At 42.7% G+C, this 27,856-nt stretch overlaps 1 protein-coding gene across 1 annotated transcript in view; it reads right to left on the bottom strand.

Moving 5' to 3' along the window:
- GRID1 (glutamate ionotropic receptor delta type subunit 1) overlaps positions 1-27,856 on the bottom strand; it is a 684,852-nt gene that overhangs the window by 118,457 nt on the left and 538,539 nt on the right. The window contains exon 9 of the mRNA XM_052640513.1: positions 727-828. Within this exon, the coding sequence (XP_052496473.1) occupies positions 727-828 (102 nt within the window). The remainder of the gene's footprint in view (positions 1-726; positions 829-27,856) is intronic.

The raw sequence follows: 27,856 nt of genomic DNA, 5'->3' as shown, positions 1-27,856 counted from the left end.
CATGAAACTGAAAAAGAAGGGGCCTTATGGCAACAGCCCCAGAGACCTCATTTTATTAATTTAATTTGGTGGGGGTGGGGGGAAGGTACAATGCTTATTCATGGTGTGCATATGGGGACTGCAGGAATGGCAGTGCCTGTCTTCCCAGCTAATAAGAGATAAATCTAAAATGTCTCCTCCAGTTCTAAAAAGTTGAAGGAAGAAATGGGAAGGAAGATGCTTTTAAGATAACTGAAAGAAGTCCAAGTCTGTGGTTCCAGGACAACCATGCAGAGAAATTGCAACCAACGGTCTTAATTGTAAACTTTGTGTCACGTGGGCTTATCAGTGGTGCTGGATTCTAGAAGGATGTCTTCCCAGCATCTTTCTGGGGACTCTAGCTAGCAGCAAAAAGCTCCTAAGGACAACCAGTAGGTTAAGATCCTACATCCAAAAAGAAGTAGAGCTATTGTCCGTGCTCTGGGGTTCAGCCCTGGTTCTGGATGAGTGGTCCTTCTCTAGAGCAGCCCAGGGACCTGCCCTGGAGGGTCTCAGAGGCCCTGGAGCAGAATCTCCAATCTTGCTCTTCCTTCACTGTTCACAGAATTCTTTGAGTGAAAAGCCTATGAAACCTCAAGCCACTACTCAAGATCCCCTTGTCTCCAAACTCAGCATTAAGCCAAACAAAGCAAAGCCCCTGACTCAAAGCCTGAATGGCAGACCTCCCCCATATGCCCAGGATCCTACCAAGACAGTCACCACTTTGAGAGTCAGTCCTTGGAGGCGGCTGCCCATGGGCCTTTCCTGCAGGCTCCCATTCAGGCCCTTCTCCGAGTCCCACGTCGCCAGCTGTGAAGGAAAAAGGGAACGTGAGGGGCAGATGGGCACCTGTGCAGACCTTAGGAGTCAACTGCTAAAGTGGGCTCCGGAGTCAGACAGCTACATAGACAGCAGCCCTAGAAGTCTCCTGGAGACCCAGAGCCATCTCACAACCTTAGAAAGAATAAAGACAGATAGAGCTCCACCTCCTCCATCAGCTCACCTGGATCTTGAAGACTTAACACATGCTTGAAATGAAGTCAATTTGTAGGAACTTGTTTACGGAATAAACATTTATGTCCAATTTTATTCTGTCCACCCACTGAGGCCATATCATCGTGCCTCCCACAAAGCGCCCTCTTTCTTTAATGCTCCTTTGACTTGCCCAGGCCAGTGGTCCTTGAGATCAGTTGCTTCACCAGAGCAAGATGAAGTTTAACAGTGAAGCAAGTAACAAAGACCCAGGTTAAAAGCTTGTGTTGTACCCCGATGCCAACTGCAATTAGGACCAAAAGCTCACTGTCTTACCGCAAACTTTGTAATTTTCCCTGATAGGTAGATAGAAGTCAAGAATACACATGCCTTAGGTCTGCACATCCTCCCAAGCCTGCAGGATCTAACAGATACATCCCATCTCTGTCAGGCACCTTAAGATGGTCAAGGAGATGCTATCCTGGCTCAGAAACACCTGCAGACACAGATGCCCTAGAGACTGCTTCCCTTCCCTGCATCCCTGCAGAGCCTGAGCAACAATGATAAACCCTTTGTCTGATCAGTGATTTTCAATCATTAATTGGTGAGATGTAAATAATATAGATATTGGCCCCATCTAGAGCCAACATAACCAGGATCTTAGTGCTTGGACATGAGAAAAGTTAATGTTTTCCCAGTGATCCTGGTTGAAAACCTCTACTCTTCCAGGTCACGGGGGCTCTGACTTAGCTGCACATTAGAATCTCTTAAGAGGGCTTTTAAAACATCCTAAAGCCTGGGTCCCACCCATAGAGACTCTGATTTAATTGGTCAGTAGTGGATTGGATATGGATCATTCAGCTCCCGGAAGATTCTAAGGCACAGCCTGGATTGTGAACCACTGCTGAAGATGAAAGCAGTGATCTTCAAACCGTAATATGCAGACACATCGCCCAGGGGCTTTACATGCACTTTCTGATCCTGGGACCTAGATTATTCCTGTCTAACAAGCTCCCAGGTGCTGCTGCTGCTGATCCATGGACCATTAGTTCAGTAGCAAGGGGTTAAAACTCAGATTGTCACAGACAGCATCTTACCCTTTATCAGAGAAAATCCACAAGACCCCTAGTTAGGGTGAGCAAAAAGAATTACCCCTCTGTGGAAAAGTCACCAGGCGCCCTAAAGAAGGCACCAATAGCATCATTTAAGGACACTTCTACTCTCCCAGCATTTCTCATAGCCTCGATATCTTCAGCAAGGTTAGGGCACACTGAGCCTTGACTATGAGGCCACACTTTCAGAATCTGTGGGGCCACTCTGCCTGGAAGATACTAGAACCCCGAAGCCTATAGTAGAGACATCAGAATGAGCTATGTGATTCTAGAACCAGTTTAAAGGAACCTAGAAACTCCTGCTGTCACTTTGGATGTGATACCCACTTCACCCTAAATAATACGATGCCTGGCAGCGATAAGGATCGTTTAGTTAAAGCATGGCCATATACTCTGAGGCTCTCCCCAGAGGCACCACTAATTCAACTGTGGGGCATTTCCGTGAAGAGCAAAGTTAAGATCTATCCTAAGCCCTCTGCAAAGACATCAAAGATGTTGCACTCTGGAAACCGACATAGTGAAAAGGAAACCTGGTGGCTATCTCTCCACTGAGTCTCAGGAAACAGCCCTGGGACTCGGGATTAGCTCCTGCAGCTGGTTGCAGATGCTGGTCAAAGTGAAAAGACAAACTCAGACAGACAGAGTTGAGGTGTTGACTCCTTACATTCTTTGGACCCTGTGATGCTGGACTTAGGGGACTCATGCTATGGATTTGGGCAGCCTGCACCTCATCCCCAGAAGTGTTTAGCCCAGGCATCGGGGCTGCTAACCCTGTGCGGTCTGTTGCAAGCCCTGGATTGGGTGGTGTGATGAAGGTCCCCTTCACTCCCTCGTGATTTACAGCTACAATGGAAGCAATGATGACACGTCAGTTCCACGTGATTTACAGTTACAATGGAAGCAATGATGACACGTCAGTTCCAGGGACCGGATATTCTGCTCTGCACCAGGACTTGAATTCCTGACACACCTGCTGCCCAACTTCCTCGGCACTGGTGAAGGGCATCTCCTCCCTGTGCTGCTCTGGCTTGGACGAGCACCTGGATTGAGGCTCTGCTTGGCACTGATCAGACTTCATCTGTCTTTCCATGGGATTATAATCCGTCATGGGAGTGGAGGCAGGAAGAAGCACTTGGGATGAGGCCCTGTCTGTCTAGGGTTTTAGCTCAGCTGTGAGAAGGGCTCCACCTCTTCATCCTTGTCCACACCATCCTCTGCTTCTAGCCCACTGCCCGGCTCAGGGCAGCAGCATCTCTGCCCCAGGCTATTGCAACAGCCTGTCCGCTGATCTCATTACACTGTCTTCCAACCCTCCTCCATCGTGCTGATGTTTATTTTATCTTATATAAAATCAAACATAGAGTATGTTAACTAAAATTTCCTAATCAATTCCTATTTCCTAAACAATAAGTCCTAACACTTTTACACTCAGCCAAAAAGAAAGCCCCTTCTGATCGAGACCCAGCCCTGACAGTCAGCTCCAGCATGCTCCAACCCTACTAAGTCCCTTATCTTTCTCATGCACATGGTGTTCCCTCCTCTCCACATTCCACTTCCTTCTGCCTGGAATGCCACTCCTCTTCAATTGGGTCTGCTACACTCTTACTCAATTTCTTTCTTTCCTTTTCCTTTTGGCCGAGTGGCACGCGGAATTCTAATTCCCCGACCAGCTACTGAACCCGTGCTCGCTGCAGCGGAAGCACAGATCCCTAATCACTGGGCCACCAGGGAATTCCCTCAATCTTCTAAAAAAATAGAAAAGCTTTCAACTTTAGTATTTTTAGATTCACAAAAAGAGTCACAGAGATTGTGCAGAGACTGTCCATAAACCCCACAACCAGTTTCCCTTGTAGCTAAGGTGTTACTTTAGGGTCATCATACATTTCCTCACAGTGTTAGTCCCTTAATAGTGTCCGACTCTTTGTGACCCCATTGATTAGGGGACAGCCTCTCCTGTCCATGGACTTCTCCAAGCAAGAATGCTGGAGTGGGTTGCCATTTCCTTCTCCAGGGGATTTTCCAACCCCGGGATCGAACCCAGGTCTCCCGCGTTGCAGGAGGATTCTTTACTGTCTGAGCCACCAGGGAAGATCCATTTTGGCTCAATTTTTAGGAAACCTCTACAAATCTCCATGCACAAAGAGAAAAAACCAAAGAAACAGTGTTGCTGTTTAGTCACCAAGTCATGCCCAACTCTTTGCGACCCTATGGACTGACTGGGGCCCGCTAGGCTCCTCTGTCCATGGGGTTCTCCAGGCAAGAGCACCCACTGGAGTGGGTTGCCATTCCCTTCTCCAGGGGATCTTCCTGACCCAGGGATCGGACTCAGGTCTGTGCATTACAGGCAGCTGCTTTAATGTCTGAGCCTCGTAACTAATGAAACATTTAGCTCAAACCTCCACCACTGACAGAGAGCTGCAGGAGAAATGATCCTCCACTCTGGGCCTAAGCCTGTGATCCTGCGGTGCTATTTGGAGTTTTTGTGATCCTGCGGTGCTATTTGGAGTTTTTATCTTGTTCCCTGGGATCAAAACCCTGTCTTCATAAACTGTCTCTAGAGGCTCAGGCTCTTGGATTGGACCTTGCCTTGCTTATTCCAATCTTCAGAGTTTCTCACCTTGCCTGAATGCCATTCTCCTCTAGAAGATCAAGTCTCTATTACTAGTGTAGATTTTGGGAACTTGGAGATATTAAATTAGCATATATTTAGGAGCCAAGAGATCTAGGTTCTAGGTATGTTTCCACCACTTACCTTAGCGACCTCACCACATTTTACAGCATAGTACTAAATCACAAGAGGCAATAAATATTTTTGAATAAATTTATCTTCACTGAAATTCCATTTTCTTATCTATAAAATGGAATAAAAATGCCTTTCTGCCTACCATATTGAAGAGCTACTCAAAGGAGAAAATGAGTTTAAAATAATACATTACAAATTGGGGCTTACTTGGTGGCTCAGTGGTAAAGAATTTGCCTGCTAATGCAGAAGACATGGGTTCAATCCCTGATCTGGGAAGATCCTACATGCTGAGAGCAGCTAGTCCTATAACTAGAGAGTAGCCCCCTCTCTGCACAATGGGAGAAAAGCCTGCGCAGCAACTAAGACTCATCTCAGACAAAAATAAATAAAATTATTAAAAAACTTCAGAAAAAGCAGTAGGTTAAAAATCCATAATAACAAAGTAACAGATCAGGATATAAAAAGGTATGTACAATGTGACCTTAATTGTGTGTGTTTTTTAAAGGCAGTGGTTAAAGTGGGAAGAAATATATTTAAATGCAATATTTGGATTTATCTTAGCGGTAGAATTATGAATAACCATGATTACCTTTTTATGCTTTTCTAGGCTTTTAACAGGTTTTTCTTTCCTTTCACAAAAAAAAAAAAAAAAAGGAAAATAAGATTTTGATAAAAATAACTAGCAAAGGTAATGAAGCCAAATCCCATCACATGTCCTTGTGTGATTGAGGGCTGAGTGGAAGGAAGCAATCAGAGTCAAATTATCTGTCAAGAAGGTCAAGGCCAGGGTGAGAGTCAGAACTCAATACAACAGTCCTCTGGCTACAAGGAGCTATGGTTGAGGTGCCCATCTCCCAGAGTAGGCACACATCAAGGTTCTGTGGGACAGCATCTTATATTCTAAGGTATTTCCAAGATGCTGTGGGGCCCAAGAACCTGTTGGGTTTGGAGACAGGGCAGTGGCCCCTCCTAGGACCCAACTCCATGCAGACAGGCAATCTTTCTCCACTAAGGAAGAAGGGCAGCCCCAAATTATGTTAGTTACTTCTTGAGCCATCCCAAGGCTAAGTCATTTAAATCAAAGTGCAACTACATGAGGGAAAAAAAAAAAAAAAAGATTCCTCCAACCTGTAATTATTATTCCTGTTTCTTTTGTCTGAAAGTATTTAGGGCTTAAAGATTTTTATTTCATTGTTTTTCAATACAGATTTCTCTCTCCCTGGCCTTCAGGCATCCTGTACTCTGACAAAGAAAGAAAAAATACTTCAAAGAGAAACCAAAATTCTGTCTTCAAACACATCAAAGTAACCATGTTCCAGGATCCCGGATCCTTCGAGTCAAACAAGAAAGTTTATTATTCCCTCACATCAGCCTGAAGCTGACCGCCCTAAGCTGAGTGAATCTCCCTATTTCCACAAAGCCTTGAGCTCTTGCCTAAATCTTAAGACCAGAGTGGTAAACTCTCATCATTTCTGAGTGAGGCCATCTCTCTGAGCACCTGATATGTAAGATCAGAACACAGAAAGTCACATCCTTTTCAAACAAATTTTTTTGTTTAAAAGACTGCAGTGGAAATTAAAAATAAAGTAAAATAAGAGCCTGTAAATGGATTCCCAAACTTGCAGCCCATCAAGATTAGGAGAGAGTGTGTTCTGCCTCCCTCCTGAGGGTGCCTGGGGCTCCCAGTTCAGAAAGCTGGAGAAAAACTTTCAGATAATACAAGCTAAATGAGGCTGATAGGCTTGATAAATGAGAAGCCAGAAAATTCTTTCACCCGGAGAAGTCCTGACACTTAGTCATACAGCTGCAGACCATTTCATTTGTACACAAGTGCGCCTACATTGACTTTCCTCTTGCATTTTGCAGACAGAATTTTGTTTATGGGATCGATGAATTTATGGCCACAGACACCCACTTTTGACAGCTGAACTGTCAAGATCAGAGCCTGAAAAACTAATTTCTAGCACTGTTTAAATGAGAACTGCTGCTATTTGATAAGACAGCTATGGTTTTCATTCATTGCCAAGATCTGCTCTACCCAAACCAGAAGTGAAGATGGAGCCAGAGGTTACAGCACAATCGTCACTTGAAAAGAGATATATGGTTTCAAAATCTGATGATGACAAACAAGTGTTCAAGAGATCAGCCAACTGGAGAATAAATTTCATAAACCATTGGTCTCAGGAAAATATATTTCTTTGAGTCAATCAGGGTGTTCTTCATGTTAGCATTTGAGTTGTGAGATACAGGGGTTTGGGACTTTCTGGCCTATCCTTATTAAACGCAGGACTATTAACCCTAAATGAGATGAACCTCATTTGGCAGATGGGGCTTCGTGGTCTGTCATCTAGGTATAGAGGTGTTGTAAAGTATTGGTTTCTTTCCCTGGGGAGGAGGAAGGAGAGAAGAGGCAATCCAACTGCTTTACAGCCCAGAATATGACCAGCTTCACACACTGAGCCTTGCCAGTTCTTTGGGAGGGAAGGGGGACGAGAAGAAAGAAAGCAGGTTTGCTTAACCGCAAATCTCATGAACGTGTGCATGCCCAGTCGCTTCAGCTGCGCCTGACTCTCTGTGACCCTATGAGCTGTAGCCTACCAGGCATCTCTGTCCATGGGATCCTTCAGGCAAGAATACTAGCGCGGGTTGTCATTTCCTACTCCAGGGGACTGAACCTAGCCTGACCTAGGGACTGAACCTGTGTCTCCTGAATTGCAGGCAGATTCTTTACTGCTCAGTCACTGGGGAAGCCCAACCCCAAATCTCATTTAGCTAAATCCAACAAGACAATAGATCAATAACCTCTATCATCACATTTTTGCAACTGAGTAGGCAATACTTTGGTAGTAAACATGTCTCAAGAGAGTACTAGAAGCAGAAAGTGAAGTTTTTATGACCGTGCCTATTAGACCTCACAGCCATTGCTGGAGCCCCATCTGAGCAGTATGCTCATTGACTGAGTGCAGACATCTTCAGCTGGGATACAGGCTTCGGTATGACGGCATGTTGAGCTTATCATCATGTCAGTACATGACTTTTCTGAAATACTAACCCCTCTATTAGCTTTTATTTCTCAGCCCATTTTTATTAGAAAATAAAACCGTTTGATATGTGTTTCAAAGAATCAGAGCCTTGGGTAGGGGTGGGGTGAAGGGGAAACCCACATCTTGCATCACCCTGAATTGGGTGATTCAGCCAGCACTGATCTCAGTCAGGAAACGTGCCCTTTAAACTTTGGCTAAATCCAAGGACAATATGCTTAGACACAGAGCATCCTGGAAGCAGAGCGTAAGCAACTGAAAATAGGATATCGACACATGTAGCCAAGGTTCCTAAAGAAGGCCTACTCTGAGAATTTATTTTGGGAATTTCAGTGCATCAGGGTTACTAAGGGCAGGCTTGTAGAATATGAACCACAGGATAGGGTCATCAGATTGGATATATCCATGGAGAAAGGTGCCAGGGCCACTCTTGAGGCTCCGGATGTGCCGTATGAGGAGAGGGGAGGGTTCTCCCTCTGAGACATGGGATAAATGAAATTCTCAGCCCAGGAGCATTTGCAGAAGAAATTAAGCACTTGGTGAAAGTTGTACTTTCTAAACACAAGACTCAGCGGAACTTGGGCTAAATGTCCAAAGGAAAGAGCCCTTAGAAAATGAAAGAAAAATGAAATACTCTGGAGAAATATCGTATATGAGAGCTTCATGAAAAAATCTTTTGCAAGGATCAGAGGAAGAGACTCCCCTGGTAGTATTACAGAGGGGGGCAAGGAAACCTAGTTGTGCCCTTGACCCAGATTGCTCATGATGGAGGCTACAGACAGACTCAAACTCTAGCTTCTCCTCTCTGAAAGCCCCAGGCACAGAGGGCTCACCGGGCGCACACTAACCACCTCCAATGGTGCCAGCAATAAAATTCTTCTGCCACAGCCACAGGGAGGATGGTGGCAGTCCAACTTCAGCTTAAGTGGCAGAAAGTGGAAAGCTGACATTGCTCTCATTGTATCAATCAAACAAACAAACATTCAGATCAACAAAATACATTTTATTTATTTTTAAATTACTTACTTTATTTATTTGCCACATGGCGAGGCATGCAAGATCTTAGTTCGGGATCCCCACTAGGGATCGAACCCACGGCCCCTGCAGGGGAAGCGCAGAAGCTCAGAATCTTAACCACCAGCCCTCCAGGGAAATCTCAACAAAACTATATTTTAAAAATCCTCTGAGGCCCCTGTGGTCATAAGAACAGCTGGCAAACTGAATTTCAAAGGTTGAGAAACTCCTCCAAGGAGAGACAGGATATAAGAAATATTTCATCTTTGGCAGAAAATGGCACAAAAGAGGTGGTATTAATAGTTATATGAGTGAATATGAAGAAAAAAACCTGAAACTTTACCAAGTTCTTAAAGGGAATGTGTGGGCCAGCCTGACAGCTGAGGCTCCCAGGGAGCCCAGATTCAAGGGGGACCCTACTGTGGGGGCCACATACACTCATTAGCTCTTTCCATCAAGCCTCCACTGGGTGCAGAAAGAAAAACGGACCAAAGCGCTCATGAGTTATGGGATAATATCAGATACAAGATACTAATGTCTAGTATAGGACTTAAATCTGGTATACACGAAGAAATCTTACAACTCAATCACAAAAAGGCAAACAACTCAATTTTAAAAAAATAGAGAATAACTTATTTTCCAAAGAATATATGTGAATGGATTATATGCATATAAAAACTCAACATCATGAGTCATCAGGGAAACATCAAACAAGACCACATGACATCCCACTATACCACATCAGTTCAGTTCAGTTCAGTCGCTCAGTCGTGTCCAACTCTTTGCGACCCCATGAATCACAGCATGCCAGGCCTCCCTGTCTATCACCAACGCCCGGAGTTCACTCAGACTCATGTCCATCGAGTCAGTGATGCCATCCAGCCATCTCATCCTCTGTCGTCCCCTTCTCCTCCTGCCCCCAATCCCTCCCAGCATCAGAGTCTTTTCCAGTGAGTCAACTCTTCACATGAGGTGGACAAAGTACTGGAGTTTCAACTTCAGCATCATTCCTTCCAAAGAAATCCCAGGTCAGTAGGTGCCCAATATGCTACTGGAGATCAGTGGATAAATAACTCCAGAAAGAATGAAGGGATGGAGCCAAAGCAAAAACAATACCCAGCTGTGGATGTGACTGGTGATAGAAGCAAGGTCCGATGCTGTAAAGAGCAATATGGCATAGGAACCTGGAATGTCAGGTCCGTGAATCAAGGTCAGACAGGAGATGGCAAGAGTGAACGTCGACATTCTAGGAATCAGCGAACTAAAATGGACTGGAATGGGTGAATTTAACTCAGATGACCATTATATCTACTACTGCGGGCAGGAATCCCTTAGAAGAAATGGAGTAGCCATCATGGTCAACAAAAGAGTCCAAAATGCAGTACTTGGATGCAATCTCAAAAATGACAGAATGATCTCTGTTCATTTCCAAGACAAACCATTCAATATCACGGTAATCCAAGTCTATGCCCCAACCAGTAACGCTGAAGAAGCTGAAGTTGAACGGTTCTATGAGGACCTACTAGACCTTTTAGAACTAACACCCAAAAAAGATTTCCTTTTCATTATAGGGGACTGGAATGCAAAAGTAGGAAGTCAAGAAACACCTGGAGTAACAGGCAAATTTGGCCTTGGAATACGGAATGAAGCAGGGCAAAGACTAATAGAGTTTTGCCAAGAAAATGCACTGGTCATAGCAAACTATACCACCTAAGAATGGCTAAAATCAAGGCTGATGTTACTGAGTGCTAGGGGGATCTGAAATGCAAGAGAGCAGCCACTTGGCAGATGGTGTGGCAATTTCCTATAAAGTTAAATATACACTGAGCACACCTTCTCGCAACTCCACTCCTAATTATTTCCATAAGGGAAATATAACATAAGTACACACAAAGGTCAGGATGTGGGTGTTCATAGAGACTTTATCATAATAGCCCCAAAGTGGAAATACTCACATGTCAATCATGGTGACTGGTGAATGAGCAGATAAACAAAGTGGGGTATACTTATACAATGGAATACTACACAGCAAAAAAAAATAAGATAGCGGCAACAGCATGGATGAAGTTCAAAAGCATTACACCAAGGAAATGAAGCCAGACTCAAAAACCACAGACTTTATGATTCCATTTATATGGCTTCCTTGAAAAGGCATTATTATAGGTCCTGGCATCCAGTCCCATCACTTCAAGGCAAACAGATGGGGAAAAGTGGAAACAGTGACAGATTTTATTTTCTTGGGCTCCAAGATAACTGTGGACAGTGACTGCAGCCATGAAATGAAAAGATGCTTGCTCCTTAGAAGAAAAGCTATGACAAACCTAGACAGCATATTAAAAAAAGCATAGACATCACTTTGCTAACAAAGGTCCAATAGTCAAAGATATGGTTTTTTCAGTAGTAATGTACTGATGTGAGAGTTGACCATAAAGAAAGCTGAGCATCAAAGAATTGATGCTTTCAAACTGGGATGCTGGAGAAAACTCTTGAGAGTCCCTTGGACAGTAAGGAGATCAAATCAGTCAATCCTAAAGGAAGTCAACCCTGAATTTTCACTGGAGGGACAGATGCTGAAGCTGAAGCTCCAATACTTGGGTCACCTGATGTAAAGAGCCAACTCACTGGAAGAGACCCTAACGCTGGGAAAGACTGAGAACAGGAGGAGAAGGGAGCAACAGAGGCTGAGATGATTGGATGGCATCAGCGATTCAATGGACATGAGTTGAGCAAACTCCAGGAGATAGTGAAGGACAGGGAAGCCTGGCGTGTTGCAGTTCATGGGATCACAAAGAGTCGGACATGACTTAGCAACTCAACAACTGAACAACAATAGGTCCAGAAGATAGATCAATGTTGCCCTGGGGCCAGGACTGGGGGGAGGGTATCAAGTGAAAAGGAAAAGGAAGGCTACTCGGGGATAATGGAAGTGTGACTGATTATACTACCATTTACATTTGCCAGAGCTAATCACATTGTACAACTGATGAACTTGTACAATTTGATCACATTGTAAAACCCAAGGAATTTATTGCAGGTAATTGCATCTAAATAAACCCAACTTGTTCTATACACATACGCACATCTTGATAATAACTTGGCAGAGGATGGAGCTACGTGCTGGAGAGGTGGGCTAGTGGGACTAATCTATCATGTGACCCATCTATGACCCTTTGGTAAGGACGGTGAGGTGAGAGGATTTTCACAATAACATGATGGGCACTGTTAGTACACTCAGGCAATTGTACCTGAACTAGCCAGAGCTAGATGGATATCAAGTGGCCAAGAAATCATTTATCTATCTAGAAGAATTTAATTCATCTTTATAAAGGTTTAGGAAGAACATAAGGGTATTTTCACCTTCAAATAGTTCCTTGGTTTGTGGGTTTGTGTGGGAGAAAAATCAGATTACATAACATTATATATAGTATGATCCAATTTTTTTCATGCTTATTTCATTTTGCGAGATGGCACACGTGGGTGACTAAGACACAACAGGGCAGTTGTAAATGGCTATTTCCAGAATTAGGTAGAATGATGAGATTGCAGGGAATGTTCATCTCTTGCCCAATACCATCCTGTAATGTTTGAATTATTTTACAGAGAGGAAACATTGCTTCTGAAATCAGAAGAAAAACAATAAGCTATTTTCATTTTGAAGCTGCACTGCAATCTGGCGTATAACTGAAATGTTGATTTCGTATCTCTCTCTAATTGTTTTAGGTGTATTGGTCTTGTCTCTCGAAATAAACTGCAAGTTCTACCAAGGGCAGTATCCACAGTGAAACAAGCCGGGATGGAATTTGCTTCTCCCACCTGTGTGCTGGGAGACCTCTGGCAAGTTACTTGAATTGGTTATATTTTTTCTGGGCCTGTGTCAGCATCTCTTATTGGTTATTAACAGGCTTTAGTTGTGTTATTGATGATACCTTCTTTTTTTTCTCGGGTATTTACTATGCTCAGCTCCATGCTAACAGCTTAGGATATTTTTGCTAGTGTGAATTGACTAGAATTAACGGCACTATACATCAGTCTGAAATCTGACAAGATACCTCCTGACAGTCAGTACTATGAGTCTTTGCACTGAAAAAGGAGCCGGTGTCTCTCATTATACCATCTCTAAATGTGGGCTATCTTCTCTCCGAAGAACACTCTGCTTGTCCTTTGCCCTCTGACTCTGAGTTATCCTTGAAGATCATTCTAGAAATCCATCCTTGAACCTTTCACCAAGAGGACACGTCTCCCTTTGGTGATCCCAATTCATAGCACTCCAGCCTGGACGCTGTGGAAATGGTTTTCACGATATATTAACATTCCATGTCTATTATTCACAAATATACTCTATCTCTTTTAAGGTAGAGACTCTCTTTTCTTCATTTTGATTCCCTCAATAAAATTTTATTAGAAAAATTAATAAAATTTATCATCCCCTGGGCAGTTCTTCATTAACTGGTTCAAAATGCGTGCTCTTCACAAACTCTTAACTCCCAGGATACATCTCCTATCTGAAGCTCTGTAAAAGGCTTTCTCACTCACTTCTGATTTATTTATAATGGTTGCAAGTGCCTGGGCTGGATTTTCTCTTTTGCATGATTTTGTTTTGCATACTTACTTTAAGACTTCCAGTCATGGGAAAGTGTTAGTAAAATGAATGTTTCAAAAGGCATTTTAAAGACCCACTGTTTTTTCACATCTTTACCTCTAAACTCTCTTTGCACAAAGTGTGGTGCTTGGACCAGGGCATCACATCACCTGGAAATTCATTTAAAGCAAACAATCTTGGCTCTATTCCATGTTTCTTGAGTCAGCTTCTGCATATTACCAAGATTCCCAGGTCATGAGTGGGCACAGAAAAGTCTGAGAAGCACAATTTCTAGATCATGCTATCACGATTTCTGATCTAGAATGTTTCAGTTCAGTTCAGTTCAGTTGCTCAGTCGTGTCCAACTCTTTGTGACCCCATGAATCGCAGCATGCCAAGTCTCCCTGTCCATCACCAACTCCCGGAGTTCACTCAAACTCACATCCATCAAGTTGGTGATGCCATCCAATCATCTCATCCTCGGTCGTCCCCTTCTCCTCCTGCCCCCAATCCCTCCCAGCATCAGAGTCTTTTCCAATGAGTCAATTTTTCACATGAGGTGGCCAAAGTACTGGTGTTTCAGCTTTAGCATCATTCCTTCCAAAGATCACCCAGGGCTGATCTCCTTCAGAATGGACTGGTTGGATCTCCTCGCAGTCCAAGGGACTCTCAGGAGTCTTCTCCAACACCGCAGTTCAAAAGCGTCTAGAGTCTTTATGAGCTGCTTTGCCTATCTCTCAAGGCCTCTTCTCCTGCTATTGAACCCCTACTCTGTAGCCAGAATTTTCTTTCTTTTCCTTTTCTAATAAAAATTGTTATTGTTCTATTTCACTTTCCTTCTCAAAATTCTCAAGTGGTTTTCTGTTAAACTTGGATTTAAAAGCATATGTCATTTTCATGGCCTATAAAACTCTAAGACCTGCCCCAGGCCTGCTCTACAAACCCAACATCTGCCATGCTTTCCATCTTAGTTACTAAGTTCCAACAAAATGCATCACCTTTCAATTACTCTCTAAAGCTAAACTATTTCCTGCCTTGGTAACTCTGTGTACCCTCTTCACTTTCCTGATAATTCTTATCACCAGAATTCATATCCCACCGCTGGCTCTTTCTCATCTGGCAGGTCTTACCTTTATCCTCTTTATAAAGTCTTTCCAGCTCACTTTTCCCAAGTACTCAATATGCTTAAGCACAGAACTTTGTTATTTTCTTTATAGCTCTCAAATATTGCATTATTAATAGTCAAAATCACCCTCCAAAATAACTATTTTTTGTTTCTATCTATTCTACTCTTTGTCTATTTTGCTCACCATTCTATATTCAACCTTTGATACATTTCTGGCATATAGCATCCGCTTAAGAAGTATTTGTTGAAAAAACCAAATAAACTAATGAACTAGTCTAAGGGGTCAGCAAAGTTTCCCATAAAGGGCTAGGCAGTAAATATTTTAGGCTCCTTGGGCCACATGGTCCCTGTGGTTAACTACTCAAAGAGTACATATAGCTTGGTGCCAATTAATCTTACTTACAAAATAAATAACAAGCCAGATTTAATCCAAAACCCATAGTCTGCTGATCCTTAAGAATGAATATCTTTATTCCTATTGTTCTTTCTATCTATAATGCTTGTCTCTCCAACTGAGTTTTTCAAAATACTCCACTTCTTTCAAGGTTTAATTTATCATTGAAAAAAAAGAATTATTGAATTGTCATGTTTTCCGGAAATCCCATTTTATCCCTCCAACCAGAAGAGGCAGATCCTCCCGCATCCTTAAAGCACCCTGCTTGCCCCTTTTCTGTGGCTCAGATCACAGTCAGATTTCCCTGACAGTTCCTGCAGCAGATTGTATTTTCTAAAGATGGTTGTGACAATGTTTCCATCCCACATTCTCTTCTATAATGTGACTTCACCACCCCCTATCAAGAAGTGACGTTTAATTCCCTTCTCTGTTAAAATCTGGTCTGAATATGATGCTGCTTGTCTTCAAGTCTAGATCAGAAACTTCTGCTTGACTCTTAGGATGCTCGCTCTAGGAAAGGAATTTTCAACCTTGACCACGCTGACATTTGGGACCAGGTAGTTCTTTGTTGTGGACCTTGGGGGGTGGGGTGGTGTTTGCCCCTGTGCATTGTGGGATGTTGAGCAGCATCTTCCCTGTCCCCATGTCCCCACCAGAAATATCTCCAGACTTTGCCAAATATTCCCCCAGGGCCAGAATCATGCTCCATTCAGAATCACTTATCTAAGAGAAGCCTGCTGCCATGCAAAACGTTCGGCAGCCCTGAGGCTCCCGTGCTGGAAAACCCACACATAGGTTTTCTAGTCAACAGCTCCAGATGAATCCAGCCTTCCAGCCACCTCTGCCAAAGCACGAGACGTGTGAGTAAGGCCATCTTAGACCCTCAGGATCCGTCCATCAGGCAGCTGAGTATCATCAAGCGATCTCAGCTAATGCCAAAAGAATCATGGAGCCAAGCCCTGATCAAATTTCTGATGCACAATACATGACATACAGTATTATTGTTTAAAACAGCAGGTTTTGTGACATTTGTTATTAAGGAGTAATAAGTTGAACAGAATGTGGTATCTGGAAATATGGTGGCATTCCAAAGGGGAAAATATAAAATATGTGGAATAGACTTTGGGACTGTGGAGCAGAAGTCATCTAGAAGGACCTTAAGGAGACTTTTAATGGAAGCAAAGTGAACCTTGAGGAGATTCATGAGTTTAAAGGAAAGTGAGGAAAATATTACTGGGAGTTAGAGGAAAGGGTACCCTTGTTATATACTTGCAGAAAACGAAGCACAATTGTTACCTGCAGTAATTTGGAAAATAGAAAATCTACTTAATAAACAGATCATTGTTGTTTACTCACTAAGTCACGCCTGACTCTTTTGCGACCCCGTGGACTGTAGCCCAGCAGGCTCCTTTGTCTATGGGATTTCCCAGCAAGAATACTGGAGTGGGTTGCCATTTCCTTCTTCAGGGGATCTTCCTGACCCAGGGATCAAAACTCACGTTTCTTGCATGTGCAGGCCATTGAGCCACCAGGGAAGCTCTAATAAACAGATGTATGCTAAGTCACTTCAGTCGTGTCAGACTCTGTACAACGTTACGGACTGTAGCCCACCAGGCTCCTCTTCTCATGGGTTTTCCAGGTAAGAATACTGAAGTCCTCCAGGGGATCTTCCAGGCCCAGGGATCGAACCCATGTCTCTTGCATCTCCTGCATTGGCAGGCAGGTTCTTTACCACTAGCAACACTGGGAGGCTAACAAAGTATCAGGCAGAATTTGAAGGATCTTTTGTCCTCTCTTAGCTATATATCATAAGGTAAACACAGATGCATAGACAGCTGAAAGATGGAGTACAGAAGGGATTTTGTTTTCAAGCAAAATTTACAGAAAATATATAGAAGCCATGATTTGTTAGATTCAGAAATAATATTATTTCTCAACCCAGGTCTCCTGGAGCAGAAAATTCCAAAATAAATGAGGTTCTTGATGCAAAGAAATCTCATAGGTTATTTCCCTTGACTTTTGACTGGCTTCTCTTGGAATTTATAAATTGTGGTGGAAATGACATTGATTTCTAAAGCTATATTCTAAGAGAGCAGGCAATATCCACTTGGTTCTTTTGTGACACTTGTTCTGAGGGAAGCCAGTCACCCAGCTACGAGAAATCTAACAGCCCTGAGATGTCATACTGCATGTAGGTTCCCGGGAAGACAGTCTGGGATGAGCTCAGTCTCCCTTTCCACTGCCAAGGAACCTGACATATCAGTGAAGTCCTCTTGACTCTCCAAACCAGCCCATCTGCCAGCTGAGTACAACTAAGAGATCTTAGCTGTTGCCTTGTAGAGTTAAGCCCTGCTCCGCGTCCTGACCACCAGGATCTGCGAGACATAATAAAATGTTGCTATTGGATGCCACTAAATTTGTGGGTAGTTTGTTATGCATCAGTAGTAACAATTTTGGGACTTCCCTGGTGCCCCAGTGGTAAAGAATCTGCCTGACAATGCAAGAATCTGCCTACCAGTGCAGGAGACAGGGGTTCGATCCCTGGTTCAGGAAGATCTCACACGCCACAGAGCAATTAAGCCTCTGTGCTACAACAATTGAACCTGGGCTCTAGAGCCCGGGAGTCCCAGCTACTGAGCCCATGCACCCCAACTACTGAAAACTGCACACCCTAGAGCCTGTAGTCTGCAACAAGAAAGGCCACCGCAACGAGGAGGCTGCACACCGCAACTGGAGCAGCCCCGCTCTCCTCAACTGTAGAAAAGCCCGCAGAGCTACAAAGACCAGGCACAGCCACAACTAAATAAATGAAATCTAAAGGAATAGCAGCTGTTTCCTCTGCATTTGTCCTTGTGCTTTTTTTTTTCTTTTAGGCTTGTAGGATCTTAGTTTCCCAACTAGGGATTTAATCCATGGCCGTGGCAGTGGAAGTGCCAAGTCTCAACTGCTAGTCTGCCAGGGAATTCCCTCCTGTGCTCATCTTAAAGGTATGACCTGATTCATTTCTCTCTGTATTCTTAAGGTGTCTATTGTAATGCCTCCCAAACATTAAGTGGACTTTCTTTTACTCTACAGGGTATCACCACACACTACATCTCATTTGAGTGTCACCGATACTTTGTGAGTTAAGCAGAATAGGAATTAGCATTCTCAGGTTTGCTAGTGCAGAAATCATGGCTCAGAGAAGTCATATGACTTCTTGTATGTCTACTAAATAGTTGAGGGAGGCTGTAAACTCAAGATTTCTGAATCTAAGACCACTGGGATTTTGTAAAATTCTCCCTCCACACATAGTAGGACCTTCATAAGCATCTTCGTGTCTCATAAAGGAAGAAAGAAAGGACAGATATCTCCAAGGCTGTTAATAACCATGGTGATAGAATCTCTTCTGACTCCAGGACTACAGAGGAGGGGCAGAATTCAGACATATTCCTGAAGTCCTTAAATTTCTCCCAGCATTTTCTTGACTCTCTGGGAACCAGATCACTATACTGGTGCAATATGAAAGCTTCACAGCCTCAGACCTCCGCTCTCTGGCCTCTTCTTCTCAGCTTCACAGTATAGATGTCTCTCCAATTGCACAGAGGGTAAATGGCCTCTCATTGCCCTCAGAACCAGAGTCAAACAATTAATATTACCCAGAAAGTGTATAGAAGGGTGACAATAAGGGGGCTAAGGCCTACCCCTGAAGGTGGTTGTTTTATATAGTAGGAATCAATCGAGCAAGAGAGATTTTGAAAACATTTCTTGTTATGGGAGATAGGAGAAGACTTGAGCTGGCTATAGAGATAGTTTAGGAAGAGAAAGATGGCTTTTCCTGTTTCTCATTTTCTCTTTCATAGTCCATAATCAGAGAGGAAATGATATTTGCTTCCAGTCCCAGTGATTCTTCTTTAGATTATACATGTAACTCAGATCTGAAAGTAACCAAATAAAGCATCTTTATTTCTACAACAGTGCAAACAAAATGAACAGAACACTACCTTGTAAGAAGACTTCAGAGAAGACTCTGCCTCAGATGAGCTTTAAGGCTATGAGTCATACAGTAAAGGGTATCTGGTCATCTTGACTGTGTACATCGAAAGGTCGGCATCTGAAAGTATCTATATCTTTGTGGCCTCCCTGCACTCAGAACAAATACCCAGGAGGGTCATTTGTAACTGAACTGAAAACAAATGGAGTGGGGTAAAATGTTCATATAACTTCTTATTGATTGAGACAGTATAGTGTAGTATAAAGTACTAGGGTTGAAAAACACAAATCAAGAGTAAGATTGCCTGAAATATATCATATGATCTTAGCCAGTAACTTGAATATTCTATGTCCCATAGTCATCACCTGAAAATTGGGGGTGAGAGCTTTTATTTCAACTCTCTCCACTAGTGAAACTCTGCATGAAAAAAAGAAGGCTGAGAGCTACAAAATGGAACAAAAAGTTGACATGGTATTAATAATACAAAAGCAAATATTATCTTTGGCAGGAAGAGTTGGAAAAGACTAGAATTTGAACCCTATCTTAGCCACATGGTAATGATAACCTTGACCAAGCTACTTAACCCTTTTCAACCTCAAGCTTTGCTTTTTTAAAAAAATAGAGAATATAGTAGCATTGATGGTAGGTTCTTTTAAGTTTTAAAGTCTACCAGTGTTCTGATCACTTTCAAATATTTCTTCCTAGATCAGGTTTTTTCCCTGGCCGCCAGGTTCCAGTGTTTGGGTTCTAATTTAACATCTCCATTTGAATACTAAATGGACAACTCAGATTCAAACAAATACCAAACATAACTTTTGATCCTCACACTCCTGAAATATTCATTATGCACTAGTGTTTTATTTTCATTCCCTCAGTTACAAGCACCATCATCCACTTAGTTGTTTAAGCCAAAGACATCAGAGTTATCTTTGATTTCAACTCCCACATAAAACCCATCTGCTTCTGAAATATGTCCTGAAACTGAACCATCTCTGTTGCTGTCTCCCAAGTCCCAGCCAACAATACCATTTAGATCCTTGAGACCGCCTGTAACTGGTATCCCTAATATTACAATTTCCATGCCAGGGGCATGTGGTTATAGGCAGTTACTGTTCATCAAATATCAGTACGTTTTCCCTTAAATTTCTCAGTCTTCTTCAGTGAGGGTGGGGCTACCTCTAGGGAATACCTTTTCCATGCATTGACTCATGGATCCAGGCAACATCTATCCTGTGATTATCTATAACAACACGTGATATCCATGACACAAAGACATGAAAAGCGCACAACTCTGATATGCTCTTGACAAAAAGTAAGAATCCCTTTTGCAGACATCCCCATTTGTTAGAAATTTGGGCACATGGGCTTATGACTAGCATATGGTTTTTATGCGGGAGGTGAAATCAAAAATGACTACGAAGTCTTTGCATAAGCAACTAACTTTGTGCGAACAAGAAATAAACTTGTATTAAGCTTCTCACAGCAGCACAGTGTAGCTTATCCTGACCATAGTCCCTTCTTCACACAGCAGGTGGAGTGATATTCAGAAGCATAAATGATTTCATATCACTCCATTTAAAATGCTCCCTTAGCTCTCAATTAAAATAAGATCCAAAATCCTAAGCACGGCCTACAGCATTCTCCACATTTTGATCCCGATTAGTTCTCTAATAACATAGTATCGCTTCTTCCTAGTTACCTGAAACAGCCACACTGGCCTTTTTTTTCTCAAACCTTCTACAACTATTCCTAGTGTAGAGCCTTTGTACATGTTATTCTTCCAGAAACATTTTTACTTTAGAACTATTCTGAGTTGGCTTCTTTGCATCATTTTCAGTCAGTTCTCATTTTCTCTAGAGATTCCTTGTCAATCCTAAGTAGATTCTCCTGCTGAGTCCCTCTCTATCTCATTTTCTGGTTTCATTTTTGAATAGTATATGTCACCATATAAAATTATGCAACTTATTTTATTATGCAATTACTAAAAATGTAATAAAGGTGTATTCCATCTCCCCTCACTGGAATATAAGCTACATGAGGACAAAGTACTTTGACCCATTTTCAGCAGTGCCCTCAGCACTTATGAAAATGCCTGGTACAGACCAGGCACTCAATAGAAGCTAATAATTATTACTATCACTATGTCCAATCATGCGGATATTCATGCCTATTTTTATAGTTACTTGAATCCAACAGGAACATCTGTCCTGGTGCAGACAGATGACTAGAGTGTGGATCTGGAAGAATCCTAATATAAGATCATATGGCAACTTCCCTCACTCAAAACTCAGGGAAGACAGTTATGCTCAAAAGCACAAGATTCTTCTGACTCATTATCAGGTAAGAATTTAGGCATCTGATCACCTCTCATGATTGGTTGAAAGGTGTGATACTTCAAAGGTGTCAAACACCTGGGCTTCCCAGGTGGCCCAGCGGTAAAGAATCCATCTGCCAATGCAGGAGCCACAGGGATGGGATCCCTGGGTTGGGAAGGTCTCCTGGAGGAGGAAATGGTAACCCTCACCAGTATTCCTGTCTGGAAAATTCTATGGACAGAGAAGACTGGCAGCTACAGTCTATGGGGTTGCAAAGAGTTGGACATGACTGAGCGCGTGCGCGCACACACACACACACACACACACACACACACACACATCTGCCCTCCAGTATCATAGTCAAAAAGCCTTGTATCATAAAACATCTTTTAAACTGAAAGGAAAGAAAACCAGTAATCATAGGGAAAAAGACAAAACCAAATATTTCCAAAAAGATAATATGTAATTACCTAACAATATGTTATATCTAATGTCATAAAAAGATAAGTTGTAGTGATGTACTATTTCCTGCTTATAAAATATTTGTGAAATTAAAACACCTAGTTGATGATACATTGAAATGAGCACCACCATAATACAGGGTAAATTGATACTCTGTGGAAGGCACTTAACAGTCTGCTTCAATAGCTTAACAAATATACCTCTTGACCAGTCATTTCAATTCTAGGGGACTTTCATAGGAAAGAAACTCTACGCATTAATGACAAAAAAAAAAAATCACCCACATAGATGATCATCAAATAATTAAATACAATAGAGAAAATAAACCAAAAAGAGTACTTTAAAATCCAATTACATGAGAACCGTTAGGTAGGTATGGTCCAGCCCAAAATATAATATTATACAGTGCTAAAAACAATTATTAGAGATTGCACTAACATTAGAAAATATCATGACCCTAAATGTTAGTTAGTGAAATCAGAAGGGGACTCTTGTAACTGTTGAAGAGGTGTTTTGTCAGTAGAAATAGACTGTATTGTGCGTGTGGGTTGAGGGGAGGCCCTGGAAAAGAGGACACAGATGAAGGCAGATTCTGGGTGTTTACACTCTCACAGCCTCAAGAGAGAAGGGAGTCAAGAGTAGATCAGAATCCAACTAAATGGAGCAGAAAGTCTGTTGAAGTCTGAATTGCAAAAGCACCCCTTCTGGTTGCCCTGGTTACAGGCCTCCTTTTCTTGGTGCCGGTATTATAAATGGGCCAAGTCACATGCAAATGAAGTTAGCAGTATTAGTGAAGAGCTGGGTTGACTCTGAGAAGCTATGCTTTGGGGTAGGGCTGGCGAAGAATTTGAAAAGAGTCTGTGCAGGAGACAAAAAGTGACTTTAAGAGGCAATGTCACAGTCAAAATAGAAATAAAGTGCTGCCAAAGCTTGAAAACACCGCGTCTTCTGTCACTCCCATCACAGCAGGGGGTCCACAGGCCTTTACTTTTTAGTCTGTTGACTTTGGGGGTCAGCACAGGTCGAAGGTAGGGAATCAAGATAATATGACTTTAAAAGGAAACGATAAATATACTCTTAATGTTATATATGTGTATATGAAACGATATACTATGCATGTGGTATGTATATAGTACGGGTCTTTATAATACATGATAGATAAATAGATGTTGTTTACTCGCTGAGCTGTGTCCAACTCTTTTGTGATCTTATGGATTGTAGCCTGCCAGGCTTCTCTGTCCATGGGGTTTTTCAGGCAAGAATACTGGAGTGGGTTGCTATTTTCCCCTTCAGTGGATCTTCCCAATCCAGGGATCAAACCTCCATCTCCCATGTCTCCTGCATTGCAGGCAGATCCTTTATCCTCTGAGCCATCAGGGAAGCCCCAGTATATAGTATGGGGTGCTATAATACATGATATTAATAGACAGATAGAAAACTTCACAATGATTCCTTTTAAGTAATGATATTATTGCTGATTCTTTTCTCTAGAATTCAGTGCATTTTAAAACCTTTCTATAATGAGCTTGACTTCCTTCTGTAATGAAAAATAAACTGTACTTTGAAATTAAGCCATGCTTTGACACAGGAAGGCTCAGCGTTCCCTGGCAGAGAAGCCGAGGGGTACTGCCATGCCAGTGACCAACTGGAAGCCATCATCCCCACATTTCTGTAGTCAGCCTACTCTGGCCAGGACAGAGCCACATGAGTCTTCCCAAAATGGTCCTTCTTTAATCCACATTCTTTAATGAAGCTTGGAACAGACAAACTGTAGAAAGAGTCAGTGTGCCCCTTGAGTGTATCTTTATGATCCTTGTAATTGGTACAAGATCAAAGCACACACAATTCCAGCCCTCAGGCCCTTTATGAATTCGAACTGGTGGAAAACACATTCCAGGGCCAGCCCTAAGCTCAGACTCGTGGGGACACACTCCAGCTGGAGACTGGCCAGAAACCCTGACCTGTACTTGCAGAGTGAAAGGTGAGACATGCCTGGGCATGTTCTCCAAGCTTAGGAAGGTCTTGAAGGTGACCCCGTGCCATGGTCTCTACATTTCCTGGACATTCCTCCTTCAGTGAAAGTATGTCAAGCCCCAAGACAATATGTTATACTTATTTATGAAGCCTGGCATGCTGCAGTCCATGGGGTCACAAAGAATTTGACACAACTCAGCGACTGAATAACAACCATAATACATATATACGAACATACTGCATATAGTGGGCTTCCCAGGTGGTGCCAGTGGTAAAGAACGTGCCTGCCAATGTAGGAGACTTTAGAGACATGGGTTCAATTCCTAGGTTGGTGAGATCCCCTGGAGGAGGGCGTGGCAACCCACTCCAGTATTCTTGCCTGGAGAATCCCATGCCCAGAGGAGCCTGGGGGTTGGACACAACTGAAGCAACCTACACACACAGCACATTGCATATAATATGAAAAATAAAGTCGAATTTTTCAGGTGGCGACACAGATGCAATCAATTATCATTAAATGTCCTGCCAAGCTTGGAAGATTATAATTTCATTAGGGAATATTTCAAGATTCAATATACACTTAAGGAAAGGTTCATTATTAACCATTATAAATTTAATTTGATATCTTAAATACTTCCATGGATAACTTGGAATGTTTTTAACCAGTTTCCTACAATATCAGAACATACTGTCCTTGTTTTTATCTTATGGCTGACAAGGAGTTCACACTAAAATCTGAAGAAATGTCCACTTGGTCATTTTCATATTTTTTATATTACCTTCAATCTGAAAATTATTAGCAGGTAACTTTTTAAACCATTTTGTCCCATTCTCTAAGGATCATTTTACTCAAAACTCAGTGTTATCTATAAATCCCTTGATAGGCATATATGAATTATAATACATTATAATTTATTGGAATCAAATAAAAATTTGGGCACTTTGGTCAACCATCTGTGTTCTAAAATCCATACTTTTCCCTGGAGGTACCACACATTCTACACATCAGTATTGCCTAGAGTGCAATTCCTTGGCCAGTGCCAGCCCTCAAACCATTTCTAGCACTCAATGAGATAAGCAGAGAAATCAAAATCAAGTGTATAAACACATCTAGCAGTTTGACAGATTACCCTGAGTAGTGTAATTTAACGCAAAGAGGGAGGGACTTATATTTGTAGGTCTTTCATTTCATCTTTTTAGAAACTCATTTTATGAAATGAGTGAAAATATTGGTTAGTGGCAGATCAAAAATAAAACGAAGTGGTCCTTCAGTGTAGAGAGCTGAAAAGATCTGCCATGGGTGACACACAAAGGTGCCATCAGGCACATAGGTAAGGCCAGAACCAAGACCTGAATGATTCAGCTGGTAAAGCCACGTCAAGTCGCTTTTAGATTCAGATAGTTTATTACTTATACAGACAGAGAAAGGAAGCGTGGCCAAATGTGCTACCTTCCTGGGCCCTTTTGCCACACATCAAAAGGGACAGCATTGGGCTTCTCGGGTGGTTCAATGGCCACGACTCCCCACTACCAAAGCAGGAGGCCTGGCTTCAAGGCCTGATTAGGGAACAAGACCCCACATGCTGCAACGAAGACACAATGCAGCCAGTACATAGATGAATAAAATCATAAAACAGAAACTCACACAATGTGGTCTGTCAATAGATCTCAATCAAAAGCAATCAATTTTTTAAAAAGACAGCAATGAAACAAACCCATCTGGATGATGTAACACAAATGGTGGGATACCCCATTGCTATGGGGCCAATTTGAGACTCAGCTAAGCATTTTTCTAGCCCACAGCAACAATCTGTATTCAGAAACTCTCCCAATTCATCAGGACCTGAGCATAAGTTAGAAACTGTCTTAAGGACAGCTCCCCAGGAGAAATAGGAAGTGGATGGGAGATGATCATAGCAAATGCCCCGCAGGCCACCCTTCCCTCAGGTTCTGGGAGGATTGCAGAATGCTCCACCCAGACTTACAGCAGCTGCAGTTCAAACCTCTACCTGCAGCCCATCCGGATCCACACAAGGCTGTCAGAGCATCATGGCAGAGCAACTTCCCTACAAGCATCAAAAATGACAGCATTGGACTTCCCTGGTTGTCCACTGGCTAAGACTTCATGCTCCAATGGCAATACAAGCACCAGCATCAATCTGTGTAGTAAATATTGCAGAGCTTCATTTCCTTCTCAAGTTTTAGAAAATAAAAACCTATAAAGAAACACTGTAATTTTACCTTCTGTCACCCAATGGTCCATTTCACTCATGAGATCACTCATCTAGTGAAATCTCCATATGACATCAGAATTCACATAGCATCAGCCTAAATGACTACTGAGGCACTCAACCGATGCAGGGGAAGGGGCTCACCTCTCTCCCAAGTGTCATTTTCCAATTACAGGCAATGGTTCACTGAGTTATTTCTTCTGTTGACTCATCAATATATCCATTAACTAAACAAACATTTATTGAAGCCTGTCACAGGCCAGAACTTGACAGGCAGTGGTCACAAATATGGATGAGCCACAGCCCCTGTCTTAGAGAAATTTATGATCTTGAAGGGAGAAAGGTAAAGTGATAAAAAGGAATTAAAATCATGGGCTGCCTATGAGAGAGTTTGTAGAATGCACTTGGAAAGACAGAGGGAAGAACAGTCCTCTGAGCCTGGACGTCTAGGGAAACTTAAGAGTGTAAGATATGATATTCAAGGGCAAATAGGATTCCTTAACAGAAAGATCATTTCTGGTTAAAGGAAGAGCATATGCAACGTAGCAGAGGTGAAAGAGAGCACTCAAGGCCCAGAGATTGCCCCATCCCCTGAAAGAAATGTCCCCTTTCCTTGTGTTCTATCCAGTAGGCCAAGAAAGAGATAGCAAGGCATACTGGAGAGAGGCCCATCTTGGCAGCTGACCTTAGGCTTGAATTCTAGTAGCATCTCCCCTTTAGCAACTGTGTGATCTTGGGCAAATAACCTCTTTGATTCTGTTTCTTCACTTGCAAAATAATGAATTATAACCTTAAAGAGGTATTTATAAGATTAGGGTAGGCTGTATGTAAAATGCCTGGTTTGTTGGAAGTTCATATTTCTGTCATTGTTACAGTTTCTCTTAAAGCACTTGGATGTTTTTAGATGAGTCTCATGTCTCTCTAGCACAGGACTGCCCTCCTGGTATTTGAAGCAGTGGGTTCGATCCCTGGATCAGAAAGATCTCCAGGAGGAGGAACTGGCAACCTACTCCAGTATTCTTGCCTGGGAAATCCCATGGACAGAGGAGCCTGGTGGGCTACAGTGTATGGGGTCGCAAGGAGTCAGACACGAATGAGCATGCATGGATGCAAATAATGGGCCTCTGGGAAGTTTTTAGTCTTTTTTTTTTTTTTTTCTCAACATCTCCTCCTAACGTTCCTGATGAGTCATGATTCTGTGGTTGCTCTTTTCCAAACACAGTCCAGTTTTACTTCGTATATGAGTAGAGGGGCAGTCAGAAAGGGCCCAAGACTCCATGCCTGGTCTGACCTAGGCAGGTGTTTCAATGATCTACCAAAACACACTATCCCAAAACCTAGTGGTCAGAAACAATTTCAGTGAGCATCCAAGTGTGCAAAGTAGAAGTAGAGCAACTTCCTGGGGCTCCAGAAACTTCCACAGTATCACTTCTGCCATATTCTATTAACCAAAGCATGATACTGGCCAGGCTAGATTCCCAGGGTAGATCAAGAGACTCTCCGTCTGGAAGGAAGAAGCAGCAGAGCCCAGTGACGAGGAGCACAGAAGCTGAACGAAGGGACCTGCCACGCAAGAGAGCCTAGCAGAGCAGGACAGGGTTCCATTCTCACCTCTCAGCTCTGATGTGGCACCTCTGCTCAGGCACACCTGCGCAGAGGACCTGGAAGGCAAAGCAGACCCCAAAACACATGTGATGGGGGCCCTGATACCCGAGCCCCTCCCAGGACCCCAGACCTTGGTGACAGTGACGGGGACAGGAAAGGTCTGATACCGAGTTACTCCAAAGTATACAGGTCTCTCCCCTGGCCCTGGGAGGGCATCAGTCATCTCGTCCTAAAACTTGGGGTGGTATCCTGACCTCGCAGAGCCCTTTCACCACCACAAGGACTGACTGAGACCCA

Source organism: Budorcas taxicolor, chromosome 5 (genome assembly GCF_023091745.1).
Source record: "Budorcas taxicolor isolate Tak-1 chromosome 5, Takin1.1, whole genome shotgun sequence".
Taxonomy (NCBI): domain Eukaryota; kingdom Metazoa; phylum Chordata; class Mammalia; order Artiodactyla; family Bovidae; genus Budorcas; species Budorcas taxicolor.
This window is presented reverse-complemented; position numbering and strand designations above follow the sequence as displayed.